Source organism: Delphinus delphis, chromosome 8 (genome assembly GCF_949987515.2).
Source record: "Delphinus delphis chromosome 8, mDelDel1.2, whole genome shotgun sequence".
Classification (NCBI taxonomy): domain Eukaryota; kingdom Metazoa; phylum Chordata; class Mammalia; order Artiodactyla; family Delphinidae; genus Delphinus; species Delphinus delphis.
The window spans coordinates 107,202,011-107,218,220 of NC_082690.1; the positions used below are offsets into that span (position 1 = coordinate 107,202,011).

Here is a 16,210-nt window from a genome sequence, read left to right on the forward strand (position 1 = left end):
AATGAGTTAGGCGTTTTTTTCCTTCACTATTTTGGAATAGTTTGTGTGGAATTGGTATTTTTTTCATAAATGCTTGATCGGATTCACTAGTGAAGCCATTTAGGGTAGAGATTTTATGTGTGTGCATGTATGGGTGGGTAGGAAGGTTTATAACTACAAATTTGAGTTTTAATAGATTCGGGTTATCTGTTTCTTACTGAGTGGCTTTCATAAATTGTGTCTTTCTAGAAATTAGACTACTTTATGTAAGTTGCTTAAAGTTGTTCACAGTTTACCCTTGTTGCTATCCTTTCAATGTCTATAGGATCTGTACTGATGTCCCCTCTTTCATTCTTGACATTGGTGGTTTATGTCTTCTCTTTTTTCTTGATCACTCTGGTTAGTCAATTTTATTGATATCTATGAAGAAATTGATTTTAGTTTCATTGTTTTATTTTCTGTTTTTTTGGTTTCCATTTCATTGATTTCTGCTCCTTTGTTTTCTTCTTTCTGCTTCATTGATTCCTAATTTAATTCTGTTGAGGTCAGAGAACATACTTTGTATGATTTCAGTCACTTTGAGTATGCTGAGACTCGTCTGCCTTGAAGAGTGTTCCATATCCCCTTGAAAACAACGTATCGTGCTGTTGGATGGAGTGTTACATAAAATGTCAGTTAGGTTAGGTTGGTTGATAGCGTTATTTAAGGCTTCTCTATCCTTACTGGGGTTGGTTGGTTGTCTGTTTTGGCTTCCTCGTTCAATCAGTTACTGAATAATTGAGAGAGGAGGGTTGAGGTCTCTGACTAATTGTGCGTTTGTCTCTTTCTCCTTTCAGCCTGTCAGTTACTGCTTTGCTTATTGGTTCTTTTAAAACTATTTTTTAATTCACTGGACTGACTTGGAAATTAACAGATGTTTTGTTAAGGAGATTTGGAAAACAAAGTGTTAAAAATACAATTAAAGACAGCCAGAGATATTGTTAATGAGTAGAGTTAGATGGATCCTTCAAACTTGTTCATGAGTCGTGATTATTATGTATAAAAGCTATTTCAGAAAAGTAATGTGTAGTCAGTTATGATTTTATCGTGGTTGTTAAATACGTTAAATTTATACACACAAGAGAGTCATAGAGTTTTAATGGCATAATTCCTTTTGTATAAAATTTTGCCAGCAAATTTATAAGGTAGTAAATAAGAGATCAAGTTATTTTGAAATTATAAGCAATCACGTTGTTGTTAGCTTATCAGCCTTTGAGAATATGTAACAGATTAAAAATCCAGTTTAAAGATGCTATAAACGGTCCTTGTGGCTGCTTTCATGGGCTTTTTCCTGAGCTGATCGTCCCTGATTATTGAAAGCAGACACTGGCGTACGGGGACATGAACCACGAGTGGATCGGCAACGAGTGGCTGCCCAGCCTGGGCCTCCCGCAGTACCGCAGCTACTTCATGGAGTGCCTCGTGGACGCGCGGATGCTCGACCACTTGACCAAGAAAGACCTTCGCGGGCAGCTGAAAATGGTCGATAGTTTTCACAGGTTAGTCGCCGTAAGTAGTTCTTGCTAATTGGCTGGGAGACGTTTGACTGTTGCCTGGTCTAAATTTTTTCTTTTTTTTTCTTTTTCTCTTGGAAATAGAAACAGTTTCCAGTGTGGAATTATGTGCCTGCGAAGGTTAAATTATGACCGGAAAGAACTGGAAAGAAAAAGAGAAGAAAGCCAGAATGAACTGAAAGGTTAGTACAGTCGTGTTTCTTGCTTCCCAGTGTACTAGCAGCCTCAGTGATTTCCTGTTCTAAAGAAAAAAATCAGGAAATGCTTTAAGTGGAGAAAACGTGTCTGGCATCGTTACAGAGGAGGGAGTGTTTTTAAGATCCTCCTCTGTGGCCAGAGCACTTGTGCCTGTGTCCTGTGCTCAGTCTATAGGTTAAGTGTCTCAAGGTAAACATTTTTCCCATGACTCTAGAGATTTCCTGTTACTATGACACGTGTCCTGTTTCACTCAGAAATGCTGCTACACACTGTAGATCATTCCAGAGCCGAAAAGAACAAGACCTGCTGTTCACTCATTTGATTTAAGTGTGAAAAACGCTGCTCTGGCCGTCTGTCAAAGGACTTGAGGAGTGCAGAGGAGAGCAGCGCGTGGCTCTCCTCCCAGGCTGGGGCGAGCGGGCCTTGAAGGTGCAGTGGGAGCCGCTTAGCCAGGGAGGAGGGCAGAGGCATTTCAGCTAGAAGGCGGGTGCGGAGGCCTGGGAGGACGTGGGCTGTCCCACTGGGAGATGTCAGATGCTTGTCTCCGAGGGGGAGCGTCTCACTCTGTGCGCCTCTCAGTGATCAGGTAGTGATTAAGCTCGATGCAAAACCTCCCAGCATTTTCAGAAATAAATCTAATAATATTAAGAGTAATAGTAATAGTAAGACTTAGGGAATGAGTCCAGGCACTTTCAAAGGTCACTTTATTTAATCCTCGCCACAGCACTGTGAGCGTCAGTGCTGTTTCCATCCCCAGCTTTTACTAAGAAGGAAACTAAAGGTAAATACGGTTGGGGAGACGCGGCCCGTGTGAAGGATGGTTGAGTCGTGATTGAGTTGATGTGAATCATGAGAAAAGGCAGAAGCCAACATCTATATATTCTATACCTTTATCCAGAAAAGGGCGTTGGAAATGAAATCTGTGAATCTGTTTCACTTGTTTTCTCTATGGTTTAAATGGTTTAAATCTCCTTACGGTGGATGGGAGCTGCCTTTGAAAGTAATCGGTGATCACCTGCGGCTCTGTGTCGCCCTCCGTCACCTGCGGCTCTGTGTCGCCCTCCGTCACCTGCGGCTCTGTGTCGCCCTCCGTCACCTGCGGCTCTGTGTCGCTCTCTACTAGCACAGACTTAATCATTTATGACTTGGCTTAACATGAAATCTTCCCCCCAAATCTCTAATATGCTGGAGGAGATCTTTAAGTTTCTCTCTTTTTAACAAAAGAGAGACAACAAAAATGGCTTCAAGAAAAAAGGCTTCACAATTATAAGCGAGAGGTTGATGCTGAATTGAGCAGGGTGTCCAGATACGGCGCCAGCTCCTCCTTGGGACGGGAAGAAAGTGTATCAGAAGACTCTCGAGTCTGTATCTGAAACGTGTTCGTACCTGGTGGGCGTTCACATCCTTGTGTGTCCTTTTATTTCTGATCCCTGGATCCTCGTTTTCTGTTCTCTAGAAACTAAGTGTACGTAATAACTTCATTCCTCTTGGGTTCACTTGAAGAATGAGTTCTAATGGGACAGTCTCCATTGGAGTGGGGAAGGGCCAAGCCACCAGCGTCTCAGTGCAGGAGGGGCTGGCTGCCCGCCTAACAGCGTCTCCCAGCTTCTGTCAGGAGCTGAAGGGTCAGTTTCGCGGCAGGGATCTTTCCGCCGTGCCTGCAGGGTGTACGTGATGAACACAGCTTTCTGAGGCCACTTTAAAAAGTGTTTTTATTCATCTGCAGATGTGCTTGTTTGGAGCAACGATCGAGTGATTCGCTGGATCCTCTCCATCGGTCTCAAGGAATACGCAAACAACCTCGTAGAGAGCGGTGTGCACGGCGCCCTTCTGGCCTTAGACGAAACCTTCGACTTCAACGCGCTGGCCCTCTTGTTACAGATCCCCACGCAGAACACACAGGTACAGCCCAGATGCCGGGCCTTCACTGGGGCGCAGTGTGTGGTCCGTTCTCCCCATGCAGACATGTTGCTGCCTATCTGAATGGAGACCAAACTTAACAACATCTCAGACCACTAGTAATCTCATTCCATACCAAATCCGTCATATAATAGTTCAAAATCTGTAATGCTTCATTCTGCAGTATTTTTGCCTATTGACTTTTCATTTTCCGTTGGAAGCATGAGAGTCTTACAGTAAACACAATAAGGGGAACTTTCACTCAAGTCAGTACTCTGGTAAGAGTGACGTGTATCGAGATTTAGTTCTTCCATGGAAAGAGAAATACTTTGTGTGTCAGATGAAGGTTTTATTAATTTTGTTTCTATGTGTAATTGCAATTCTTGTTGACTCGTGGGCTCATTTGAGAATGAGGACATTTTTTTATTCTTCTACGGAAGATTGTATATCTTTTGCCAGTACCCCGATCTTCCCACCAGCACCAACCCACAGAGCACACTTTTGTATGTAATTTCCAAGAGGTCATGGATCCCTCTCCCCAAAAGGCCATCCACGGACTCCATGTTAAACCCCTGATGTAAAATACTGTCAGAGTTTGAGTTTCTTTGTTTTGTTTTGTTTTTAAAGTCTTGGTTTAAAAAGCAGTCCAGAAATGCTGATATTCAAATGAGATTGTTGAAAGCTGTAGGGTGGTGTTGTTTTATGATTTCAGGCTCGTGCTGTCTTGGAAAGAGAGTTTAACAACCTTTTGGTCATGGGGACTGACAGAAGGTTCGATGAAGTAAGTTTTCAGCTTAATTTACATTAATGCAACTTTAAAAGTCATTATCTTATCATACTTGTATGAACCATGTAGTCAGGGTATTTCTTCTAAATGTGGAGACAATTTTACTTTACAAGTTAAGCTTTGCTCTTAAAAATTTATTAACAAATGAGCTATTAAAAAATTAATATCTTTGGACTTCCCTGGTGGCACAGTGGTTAAGAATCCGCCTGCCAATGCAGGGGACACGGGTTCGAGCCCTGGTCCGGGAAGGTCCCACATGCCGCGGAGCAGCTAAGCCCGTGCGCCACAACTACTGAGCCTGCGCTCTAGAGCCCGCGAGCCACAACTACTGAAGCCTGTGCGCCTAGAACCCGTGCTCCACGACAAAAGAAGCCCCCTCGGTGAGAAGCCCGCGCACCACAACGAAGAGTAGCCCCTGCGCACCGCAACTAGGGAAAGCCCGTGGGCAGCAACAAAGACCCAGCATAGCCAAAAATAAATAAATAAAATTAATTTTTAGAAAATGAATGGCTTCAGTAAGATAGGGGTTTGTATTTTTTTTTAATTTTCGCTATTTAACTTTTGATACCCCTCAAAGGTATTTTTTCATATCGTGAAACACTGCTTTCAGCTTAGGAGTGGGGTCCAAGTTGTGTTTTGGGGACCAGCGGGATGCCTTACCCTGATCCAGAGCCCCTGTGCCTTGGGGGACTGTTTCATAAGTATATTGGAAAGCACAAAATACTAATTTCCCCTTACACAAAACCATGACTCATTTATTCCCACACTTACCGTTATTCTCTTCATTGGACATTAAGGAAACCTGAGTTTGACAAAGAGAGTAGAAGGGCACCTAAGGCAGCATTTGCTGGCTCTGTCCCAGCAGGAGACAATTGTTTACAGCTCGAAAACTGTTTTTAAAGACAAATAAAGACGTGTTATATTATATAGCAAGAAGGTGATTCCTTCAAGATAAGAAGTGAAGCCTGGTAATTGTCAGGAGGAACGTACACCCGGGCGGCCCAGGCAGTCCTGGTTGATGCTCGGTTAGGGTCCCAGCATCAGTGGTACCGGGCCCCCGGCCACTCTCCACAGTTCCCAGCTAATCATATGGTTGTCACGAACGGGGTGAGATAAAGATGCGGTAACAAGCTCAGTCATTTTAAAGGGCTGGTAACTTTATGTTTTTGTCCTTTATTTTTAAATCTGTCTTGTTTTCTGTCCTTTAATTCACCAGGATGATGATAAAAGCTTTAGGAGAGCACCTTCTTGGAGAAAAAAATTTAGACCAAAGGATGTTCGTGGCTTAGCTGCTGGGTCAGCAGAGACTCTCCCCGCAAATTTCCGGGTCCCGTCCTCTCTGTCCTCGCCCTCTGTGCAGCCAAAGAAGATGCAGCTGGACGGTAGGTGATGCAGTGCTGCCCCAGCCGTTGGTAGGCAGCTTGAGCAGCTCCGGGACTGGAACGTTAATAATGATCTAGAATGGCCTACTTAGTATGTGACAAGGCACTTGAGTACTGTTGCATGCCCAGGTGTAAATGTTTAAAATTCATCCTAACATCTGTTTATAGAAGTTTAACAGTAATAGAGTCTTACTTCTTAAGTTCTTGTCTGGTTGAATATTAGCATACTCTTCTAACTAATAAAACTAAGAATCGTGTGTATTCTCAGAGCGTTAGATCGACACCCATGCTCGTCAAGATGTGTGTGTGGCAGGCAGCGCTCAGAAGCTGTTTCATAAAATAGCACATAGTAGTTTTCAGACCCCACCAGCTCCCCCTCGACTTCTCTTCACGCTAGAACGGTGACTGAGTCCATTTGAAATAACCTCCACCTTCCTGTCCTCCCTCCGTCCTCACTGTTATTTGTCCCTTGCACGCTGTAGAAGGCTGGGGAGAAGGAAGAAGGTGAGGTTGAGAGAAGTCATCACCCGAGCATGGCTGGGCCCATAGTCATTTCACACCCAGCTCTGCTCTTCCCTTTGACAACCGCTCTGCCAGAGAGCACCGCTAGTTAAGGGTGGGCCCTCAGCGCTGCTATGTCCCCACTCGGCAGCAAAATCAAGACAGATGGCCTGGGTCTGAGTCTGGCCCTGCGGCCTAGGAGGCGCCTTGAGCACCGCTCCTCAGTTTCCCATCTGGGAAAGGGTCGTCTTGGGGCACCCTCCTCCCCGGCTGCCCGTGCCGGTTACACAAGTGATTCACAGAGCGGGTCGCGGCTCAGGAAAGCGCCTGGCACGTCCTCAGTCCCGTGAGGGCGGAGCCCTTAGGGCCGCTGCGGCGCTGCTGTTACTCAGGCCGTGCCGTGGCCGGGCTGCAGGAGAGCGAGGGGTTTTCGAAGTGTGCTGACGGGGTTTGCAGTTTTCTCCTGTTATCAGCCCTTCCCATGCATAGGTTTGTAAGTTTTGCTCTCACTTGCCTGTATGAAAATCAGAGCAAAGTACATTTAGGGAAGCCTTTGCTAACTAAGCTGGACCCTTTAGTGAGGGCAGTTTACAGATTTGGGTTTTTTGGGGGTTTTTTTTTTGTTTTTTTGCGATACACGGGCCTCTCACTGCTGCGGCCTCTCCCGTTGCGGAGCACAGGCTCCGGACACGCAGGCTCAGCGGCCACGGCTCACGGGCCCAGCCGCTGCGCGGCATGTGGGGTCCTCCCGGACCAGGGCACGAACCCGCGTCCCCTGCATCGGCAGGCGGACCCTCAACCACTGCGCCACCAGGGAGGCCCCATTTTTACAGATTTTAACCGTAGCTTGGCCTTCAATTTATTGGATAGTCTAAGTGAGTGCTTTCTTATTTTCCTCACTGCTTCATTTCCATTCTCGTTATAAATCGCATTTCGCTGTTAAATGCTCACAGTGATGTTAACATTAGAGTTTTGATAAATTAAAAATACTCCTAGAAAGAGGCGTAGGCAGTATATTATATGGGAGATGACTTTTTACCCTTGTGTGATAAGGAAGGCATAAACTATTAAAATGGGTTGTTTTCATGGCTTTTGAAGGCAAAAAGTGCAGCAGGTCCCTGGGGTTCTTAGGATCAGAAGGATTTAGAAAGATGCTGTGCGGGACTTCCCCAGTGGCCCAGTGGTTAAGGCGCCACGCTTCCAGTGCAGGGGGCGCGGGTTCGATCCCTGGTCGGGAACTAAGCCTGTGTGCCACGTGGTGTGGCCAAATATAAATAAATAAAGTAAAATAAAATGTCCAAATCAATGGCTTTAAAAACAAAAAGATCTGCTCCGATCAGCAGCGCCAGCCGTCTTAAGCCCTTTCTGGAACCGCGGCCAAATATTGGTCAAATGTGTTCTGGGTGGACCTGTGGGGAAACGAAAAATGTTGAATTGGGAGCAGCGGATTAATGCTAGGGGTTATGGAAATTTCTTACTCAGTTTAAAGCGGGGTGAGGGCTTACCTATTGGGCCCCGCAGCCTGTTTCTTGACAAGAAAAAAATCGTCAGTGGTGACATCCTTTCGGGTGGAAGCTGACACTGGGCTTCTTCCGCTTTGTTAGCCACATCCCCGTCCTCTGCCCTCTGCCCTCTGTCGAAGCCGCTGCGGAAGGCTCCCAGGGGAGAGAGAGCAGGCGGGTCCCCCTGGGGCAACAGAGCGCGGGGCCTCCGGGCCATGCTGGGCTTCAGTCCCCTTGGCGGGGCCCGTCACGTGGCCGCTGTCACTGTTGCCCGACTACCGTCCTCGCGGATACAGCGAAAGAGAAGTCCAGGCGCTCTCTGAATCTAGAGGGTTTAAGGAGGGACCACGTGGTCACGCTGAGTAGTCGTCACCCACCGTGCAGGCGTTTCTCTGTCATCTGACTGCGGCTGCTGCTGTAGTGTGACCTCCCTGTGCCCCCAGGGGGGCGGAGGTGAAGGGAACCCTCACGTGGTGGCCCTTAGGCTCCCTTTCTCTGGCTCGTCCGCCCCTCCCCCTCTGGTGGTTTCCCCCAGAGCCCTCAGGAGGCGGCCGCTGTGGATGTGCGTGCGTGTCCGTCCTTGTGCCCCCGTGTGGCGTCCCACCACTAACCGCATGCTGTGTTTGCACGCTTCCTCCCTCCCGTGCTTGTCGGACCAGGCAGCGTGGCGGGAGCGCAGAGGCTGGACTCCGCTGCAGTCAGGACTTACTCCTGCTGAGCCAACGCCGGTGAGTACAGGGCGGCCCTGGCCCCGGCCCGCAGGTGCGGGGAGGCCACGCCCTGGCGCCGGAGCGTGCGGGGGGATGGGGCGGCAGGAGAGCGGAAGGTGACCTCGGCGCTTAGCTGCCGCCGGGAGTGGTCAGTGCACGGCCCGGGTCTCCGTCGCGTTGCCCTGCGTGGTGGTGTCGCTCCCGCGTCAGCGGTGCTGCAGCCCCGTGTCTTGCGTGCACATTCTCGAAGGGAACAAGCCCCAAAGCATCAGGGTTCACGAGGCTGCACCGCCGTGTGCCTCTCAGTCCAGAGGCCCGTCTTTAAAACGAAACTGCGCTGGCATCTCGGGGTCGGCCGCTGCTGAGGGGCCACCCTTGCTTTGCAGGTGGTGCTGTGGGTGGGTGTGGGCCCGGGAGCCCAGCCTTCCCCTCGCTGCTCTCAGGGTTCTGTTGTCACGTCTCAGGTGGAATGCATGATTGGTTTTCTTATTAGTAGCTTTTAGATGTGTGTCAAAAGAAAGTCAGTCAAGGAATTCTCTCCGTGATCCGCTTGGTCCTTGATACTTACCTACGTTCTAAAAGCAGCCAAAGCACAGAACGCAGGGCTTGGGGACGGGTCGTGGAGGGGTAGGAGCTCGGGCACTTGAAGCTGTCTCGAGACTGACTCGTTTGCTTTTACTTTATTTTCCAGTTTACCCACACTACTTCTACAGATGATTATGCAGCATTTTGAATCCAGCGAAGACTACATTTTGAGCTCAACGGAATCTTTAATCTGTTAATACTTGTTATATGGACCCTAAGATATTTTATTACAGAGTTTTTAATTAGTGAAAAATTCATGAATACCATAGAGAAAATATTTTAGAATTTAATGTTTCTTATATTTATGTAAACTTATGACTTCATTTATATAGTTACTTACTTTTTCATGTATATCCAGGCTATAAATATCCTTTCAGATCAATTCATGTTCTTATATCTGATTTTAGTCTTTCAAAGGAATGTACTGTAATGCTTGTATGTATAAATCCTATGAACAAATATAGGGCTTTTGTAAATTATGCATTTATTGTAATTATTCTTGTTTAATTTTTTAATGATAAACCATGACAGAGCAAAGGATTTTACCGCGTTTGTAAAATCATGACACAGTGTGCATTACCCTTTACAAAATGTAACCTAGCCCTACAACAATCATTTTGAAAGAAGCCAACTTACTTTCAAGCAATTGTTGTTGTATTTTAATGACTGACCTTAGCTATCCTTTTTCTAGCAAGAAATGCTTTACTCTGTAGCGTGAAGAGATTAAAAATACGGGGTGTTAAAGAGCAGCTTCTAATCAAATTTGGACTGAAGGGATCATTAGAACGCTCTGAAAATCCCTTCGGACCGGTGGTGAGCTCTCCCGTAGCCTGGCCTCTGTGGATCCGGACACCTCGTCTTGGGTGGCTGGCAGAAGCCGCGAGCTGGGGGAAGAGCGACTCCGGTGGGGGGGTGGGGCCTGGGCCCCCGCGGCCCGCCGCGCCCGCCCCCTTCCCCGCCCCCTTCCCCGCCCCCCTCCTGGGAAGCCGGGTCAAGGGCGCCGACTCTTAGAGGACCAATCACGAAGCACTGCACTCGCTGAGGAGACACTGGCGCACGCGGAAGGTGAAGGCACTGAGATGCTGAGAATAATGTAGTGCGGCTCTAATCAAGGCCTTATTTTTCTGATGTAAATCATCCTTTTACATTTGTCTGTAAACATGTTTAAAGAATGGACCTAGCCGTACATTTTTAGATTTTGACGATATAGCCATTTTGGATTGCATAAGTAGCAAATGTAACTTCTACTTTTTAATGGCATATTAAAAAGCCAGCAGGAGACGTGTTCAGATCATGGCGCATTCGTTATTACGCAGCTGCTGTACCGGCGGACAGAGATGGCGTGGCTTTTTACATTCGGGCTCTGCCTTTAATTTACTTGTACAGTTCGCTGTTACCGTTCTGTTTTTCTATTCATCTTTTGTGAACTTCCCGATTATGTAACAAAGTATGTACAGTCTACTTTTGAACTATTTTTATCACAGTATTATTTATTGCTTTCTTTCAATAAAGTACTGAAGCAGAATTTTCCACTGCCAATACAGAGTACGAGGGTAAGCTGTGCTCCTGCTGAGAACTGACCGCAGCTGTTGCGTCTCCCGCTCCAGGCCGACTGATTGGAGCCGGTGTCGTCATATGGAAATTCTGTTGTAGGAATGGACGGACAGACTGAAAAGGCTGGACGATGGGAGTGTAGGGTCAGGTGTCCTCCAGAGGGGGACCAGGTGTTCGTGCCCTCGGTTCTGGAGGCCAGAGGCGCCCTCTCATCAGTACCTACGGGGAGCCGGGCCCTGGAAGCCTCTGCTGCCACAGGCACCGGGCCGATTGTCGGCAACAGCGTGGCGCTGTGTAGGCTCACCTGTGGAGTCCAGGGATGGGGCGGCCGAGGGCAACCCAGACCTGGACCCGAAGGAGGACACCCGGGGCTGTGCGTGTGCTCGCGTGCAGGTGTGTGGGTGTGGGTGCTTTTTAATGTTTTTTTTTAGTCAGCAAATTTTATTCACATATTCCATAGAAACAGGAATGTAGCAAGGGAGTTAGGGAAGTATGAAAAAAGATGTTTAACGCAGAATCGTAATCACAGCACTGGGTACATCTGGGAGCAGGCTCTCCCCCCGCATCAGGCTCCCCCCGCATCAGGCACGGCAGCCACACCTGTCCGATGCCCCTGTGCCGCCACAGCCCTGGGCGCGCTCAGGGCAGCCGGAACAGCAGCTCTTGCAGGAGGTGCGTTCTTAGGAGCCACTGGTGGGGCAGCAGCAGCTGGGATCTGTTCCAAGCTGAGGTGAGGCCAGAGCCGGAGCCAGTGGCGAAGCAGAGGCACTCGTGCTGGTGGCGGTGCGCGCGCGCGTTCCTCAGTTCCGCCGCCTCTGTGCGGGCTTGGTGTCCTGCTCTTCCCACGTGGCCACACAAGGGTCCCAGGGCTGTGTCCTTCCAGATTCATGGCCTCTGTGATAACCCAAGCCAAGTCCCGAGTCACATCCAGGGTCAGTGTGGCAGAGGGGTGGGAACGCCCAAGCTGGAGGGCTGAAAGCGGATCCCCAGGGGGCAGCCGGGCACTAGTGGGTGGCAGGGTGGGTGCAGGTGGCTGCTCCCGAAGGGCCACTGCAGGCGGCACTAGGACGAGAGCACGGACGCCTTAGCTCACTAGGTGACGTTTCCCGCCCTCACCACCACGAAGGTGTTTCTGCCATCAGGTCTGAGGACGCAGCAAGCCTGGTGACTGCCACCACCCTACTTGGGCCCTGTTGGGTGGGCACTGCTGACCATGGCCTCGGTTTCATTCCTGTCCCGACTGTCCCTCCAGGGCTGACGGGCTCCCTTTCTGAATGGCACATGTGTTGTTTATGTGGATGAATGCATTCCTGCTTGTTTCTGTGAACATAGCTGTCAGGTCATGGAGTGTTTCCCTCTTTAGAACCTGTGCTTTGCTCGTCTTCCAGTTTAACTTAGGAGCGGCCTTATTTTCTGCATTTCCTAGTTCTCAGGGTTAACTTAAGCGTGAGATTGAAAACCACAGAGTGCTTTTCTCATCTCACACTCCATTTCTGCCTGAACAAAGCCAAGCGAGCCTTGCGTATCTGAAAGATTCTGGAAACGGAGTCATGCCTGATTCATAAGCTGCAGGTGTTTTATGACAACTTGTCTCATTGATTCCACTTAGGCCTTAAAAACAAGTGTCGACGGAGAAATACCCAAAGAAAGCAGTAAGAAGACGTTTCTGTAGTTTTGCTTCTCTTAGAACACTCGTTAGCCATGCTTCTCAGGTCTGCTCCCTTCACAGCCAGTGCCCAGGGCTTTGCCCATCACGGGGATGGGAGGGAAGTCAGTCTGCAGTCCAGGTATGGTCACGTTAAAGGGGGTCTTGACTCTTCCCACCATTAGAAACTCTTTGTTAGGCTACACATCCTACCCTTAAGGATCTAAGTTTCCTGTCACGCGTTTTTGAGGTCACTGTGGTTTTAGTTTTTGTTCTTTGCCTTTTACGAGCTAAGTCCTCTCCTCACCCAAGATGGGTTTCCGGGGTATCCGGAAGAGTCCGTCTTTCCTGTGTTCTTGCCAGATAGATGAGTAGGTGCATATCCAAGTGCTACCACAGTTGCTGTTGTAACTACCCACGTGTCATTCGGTACATTTCTATAAATTTGTTTACTTTTATTTTTGGCTGCATTGGATCTTCGTTGCTGTGTGCAGGCTTTCTCTAGTTGCGGCGAGTGGGGGCTACTCTTCGTTGCGGTGCGCGGGCTTCTCATTGCGGTGGCTTCTCTTGTTGCGGAGCACGGGCTCTAGGCGCGTGGGCTTCCGTAGTTGTGGCACGAGGGCTCAGTAGTCGTGGCTCACAGGCTCTGTAGCGCAGGCTCAGTAGTTGTGGCCCACGGGCTTAGTTGCTCCGTGGCATGTGGGATCTTCCTGGACCAGGGCTCGAACCCGTGTCCCCTGCACTGGCAGGCGGATTCTTAACCGCTGTGCCACCAAGGAAGTCCTCAATACATTTCTAAATATCGCAGATCCTTTTGTTTCTTACATTTCCTTGGCTTAATCCCTTGGTGAGAATGGGTAGCCGGTGCCATTGCTGTTTCATGTCCTGGACTCAGCGGGGCACCTTTTCAAGTACTGCTGTCTGAGACCAGCACTGTGTGCAGCCCTATGCCCAGCGTGCAGGTGCAGTGGGAGAGGAGGTGGGCCAGGTCCTTGCGGAGGCTCGAGGGGAGGGTCCATTCTCTCTTCCAGTGTTCGGTGGTTGCTGGCTTCCGTGGCCGTGGCTGCATCCTTCCAGTCTGCTCTGTCTTCACGTGGCCTCTCTGAGTGTCTCATCTTCTGTCTCTTTATAAGAACACCTCTCATTGGCCCACCCAGGTAATCCAAGGCGATCTCATCTCAAGATCCTTAATTACATCTACAAAGATCACTTTGCCAAATAAAGTCACATTCACCAGTTCCAGAGATGTGCACAGACGTATCTTTGTGGGACCACCACCATCAGGCACTCTGGAGAAGACCCTGCTGCCCTGGAGATACCAGGATGGCTAGAACTGGCCCTGCCCAGGGACTGCCTTCTAGTGGGGACTGGACCCTCGACATCCCATGAAGGGCGCTGTGAGCAGAGAGCAGGGGGCTGGGCTGGGACGTGGGGGGAAGGACCATCAGACGGCTCACAGTGACCTGGCAGGTGCTGGCAGAGACTGGCCAGGTAGAACATGGAAAATATTTTAAAATAATCAAAATGCCCCATGGTGTGCAAACAGGTTTGACTGGTAGGAGAAGTATTCTTCCAACTGGAGTGTGTCGAGTGTCCCTAGCTGCAAAGGTAGACCGACAGGCTCTGCTCTATTAAAAAGTGATTTGGGGACTTACCTGGTGGCACAGTGGTTAAGAATCCGCCTGCCAATGCAGAGGACATGGGTTTGAGCCCTGGTCCGGGAAGGTCCCACGTGCCGCGGAGCAGCTAAGCCCGTGCGCCACAAGTACTGAGCTTGCACGCCACAACTACTGAAGCCTGCGCACCTAGGGCCCATACTCCGCAACAAAGAGAAGCCACCGCAATGAGAAGCCCATGCACTGCAACGAACAGTAGCCCCAGCTCGCTGCGACTAGAGAAAGCCGCGCGCAGCAACAAAGACCCAATGCAGCCAAAAATAAAATAAATGAAATAAATAAATTTATAAAAAAAAAAAAAGAAAACGTAACTGAGGACTTGTAGTATTACACTACCTATAGGGCCGAAGAGATTTTAGTCATCAATTCTCCAACATCTTAATTTTTTAAATTCAATATTTATTTATTTGGTTGCATCGGGTCTTAGTTGTGGCAGGCAGGCTCCTTAGTTGCAGCAGGCAGGCTCCTTAGCTGTGGCATGCAAACTCAGTTGTGGCATGCATGTGGGATCTAGTTCCCGGACCAGGGATCGAACCCGGGGCCCCTGCATTGGGAGCGTGGAGTCTTAACCACTGAACCACCAGGGAAGTCCCCACCTTACTTTCTTTTTAATGTTTTATTTTAATCAAAGCAATAACGTGTATATCACTTAAGTGAGACCCCAGCGGCCCCACTCTCTGACTTCCCCTTCTGTGGTCCATGTGCAGCTGGGTTAACTGTTTCCTCTAGTTGCTTCCTTACTCCTAAGTAATTTGTGCTTAATGTGGCCCCTTGATTCACCAATTTTATTTATTTATTTATAAATGTATTTGTTTTTATTTTTGGCAGCGTTGGGTCTCTGTTGCCGCGTGCGGGCTTTCTCTAGTTGTGGTGGCTTCTCTTGTTGCGGAGCACGGGCTCTAGGCGTGTGGGCTTCAGTAGTTGTGGCTCTCGGGCTCAGTAGTTGTGGCACACGGGCTTAGTTGCTCCGCGGCATGTGGGATCTTCCCGGGCCAGGGCTCGAATCCATGTTCCCTGCACCGGCAGGCGGATTCTTAACCACTGCGCCATCAGGGAAGCCCTTGATTCACCAATTTTAGACTTTGCAGATTGGCAACTCTTTATGGTAGATGGGAATTTTAGCATTCCTCTGCCCTGCCCTTTCCTCTCCCAACACAGTTAAATCAAAGTTGGTTGAATCCACGTCCACTGTTTCCATTAATAAGGCTGTAAATATTATCTATTGCCAAGCCAAGCGGATTACTGTGATTACAACAAAAAAGGCATGTGGAAAGACAGTATTCCCCAGTATTTACAGATGAAATAATACAGTGTCTGGCATTTGCTTTAAAATAATCCTGGGGCAGGGGTAAGTCAGGATATGGATCAAAAAAAATTGACCCTGTGGGGAGATAACTGTAAAAGATGGGTGATGGAAGTGTCCATCGACAGATGAATGGATAAAGAAGATGTGGCACATACATACAATGGAACATTACACAGCTATACAAAGAAACAAAATTGAGTTATTTGTAATGAGGTGGATGGACCTAGAGTCTATCATACAGGGTGTAGTAAGTCCGAAAGAGAAAAGCAACTACCGTATATATGTATTCCATGTATATATATGAAATCTACAAAAAAAAAAGGTTCTGATGAACCTAGGGGCAGGACAGGAATAAAGATGCAGACATAGAGAATGGACTTGAGGACATGGGGAGGGGGAAGGGTAAGCTGGGACGAAGTGAGAGAGTAGCATTTACATATATACACTACCAAAGGTAAAATAGATAGCTAGTGGGAAGCAGCTGCATAGCACAGGGAGATCAACTCGGTGCTTTGTGACCACCTAGAGGGGTGGGATAGGGAGGGTGGGAGGGAGACACAAGAGGGAAGGAATATGGGGGATGTCTATACATGTAGCTGATTCACTTTGATATACAGCAGAAACTAACACAACATTTTAAAGCAATTACGCTCCAATAAAGATGTTAAAAAAGAAAAAAAAGATGGGTAACGGTTTCATGAAGGTTTATTATATTAATCTGTTTTTGCATTCGTGTGAATTTTTTTAGCATAACAAAAATTTTAATAGTTATTTTAGGGACATCCTCCATGTGACAAACTGTCTTAGTCTGGACTAGATGTCTGGAAATTGCTTCTTGGCTCTCACTTTGGAAGGTAATTTAGCCTAGTTTTGAACTTCTAAGCAAGCCACAGTGGAAAACATTTTACACCACAGCTCTACATTTCATCAATT

The 16,210-nt window shown here is 48.1% G+C and overlaps 1 protein-coding gene across 3 annotated transcripts in view; it reads left to right on the forward strand.

The window, feature by feature from the left end:
- Positions 1 to 10,631, forward strand: part of PPFIA1 (PTPRF interacting protein alpha 1) — an 88,391-nt gene extending 77,760 nt beyond the window's left edge. For 2 of the 3 annotated variants that reach the window (XM_060019460.1, XM_060019458.1), the window contains 7 exons: positions 1,342 to 1,517; positions 1,617 to 1,714; positions 3,457 to 3,632; positions 4,342 to 4,410; positions 5,633 to 5,798; positions 8,461 to 8,529; positions 9,203 to 10,631. In XM_060019460.1, coding sequence (XP_059875443.1) covers positions 1,342 to 1,517; positions 1,617 to 1,714; positions 3,457 to 3,632; positions 4,342 to 4,410; positions 5,633 to 5,798; positions 8,461 to 8,519 — 744 coding nt within the window. In that variant the 3' untranslated portion in view covers positions 8,520 to 8,529; positions 9,203 to 10,631. The remainder of the gene's footprint in view (positions 1 to 1,341; positions 1,518 to 1,616; positions 1,715 to 3,456; positions 3,633 to 4,341; positions 4,411 to 5,632; positions 5,799 to 8,460; positions 8,530 to 9,202) is intronic. The other variant, XM_060019459.1, reaches the window with a different exon arrangement.
- Positions 10,632 to 16,210: the final 5,579 nt, after the last annotated feature.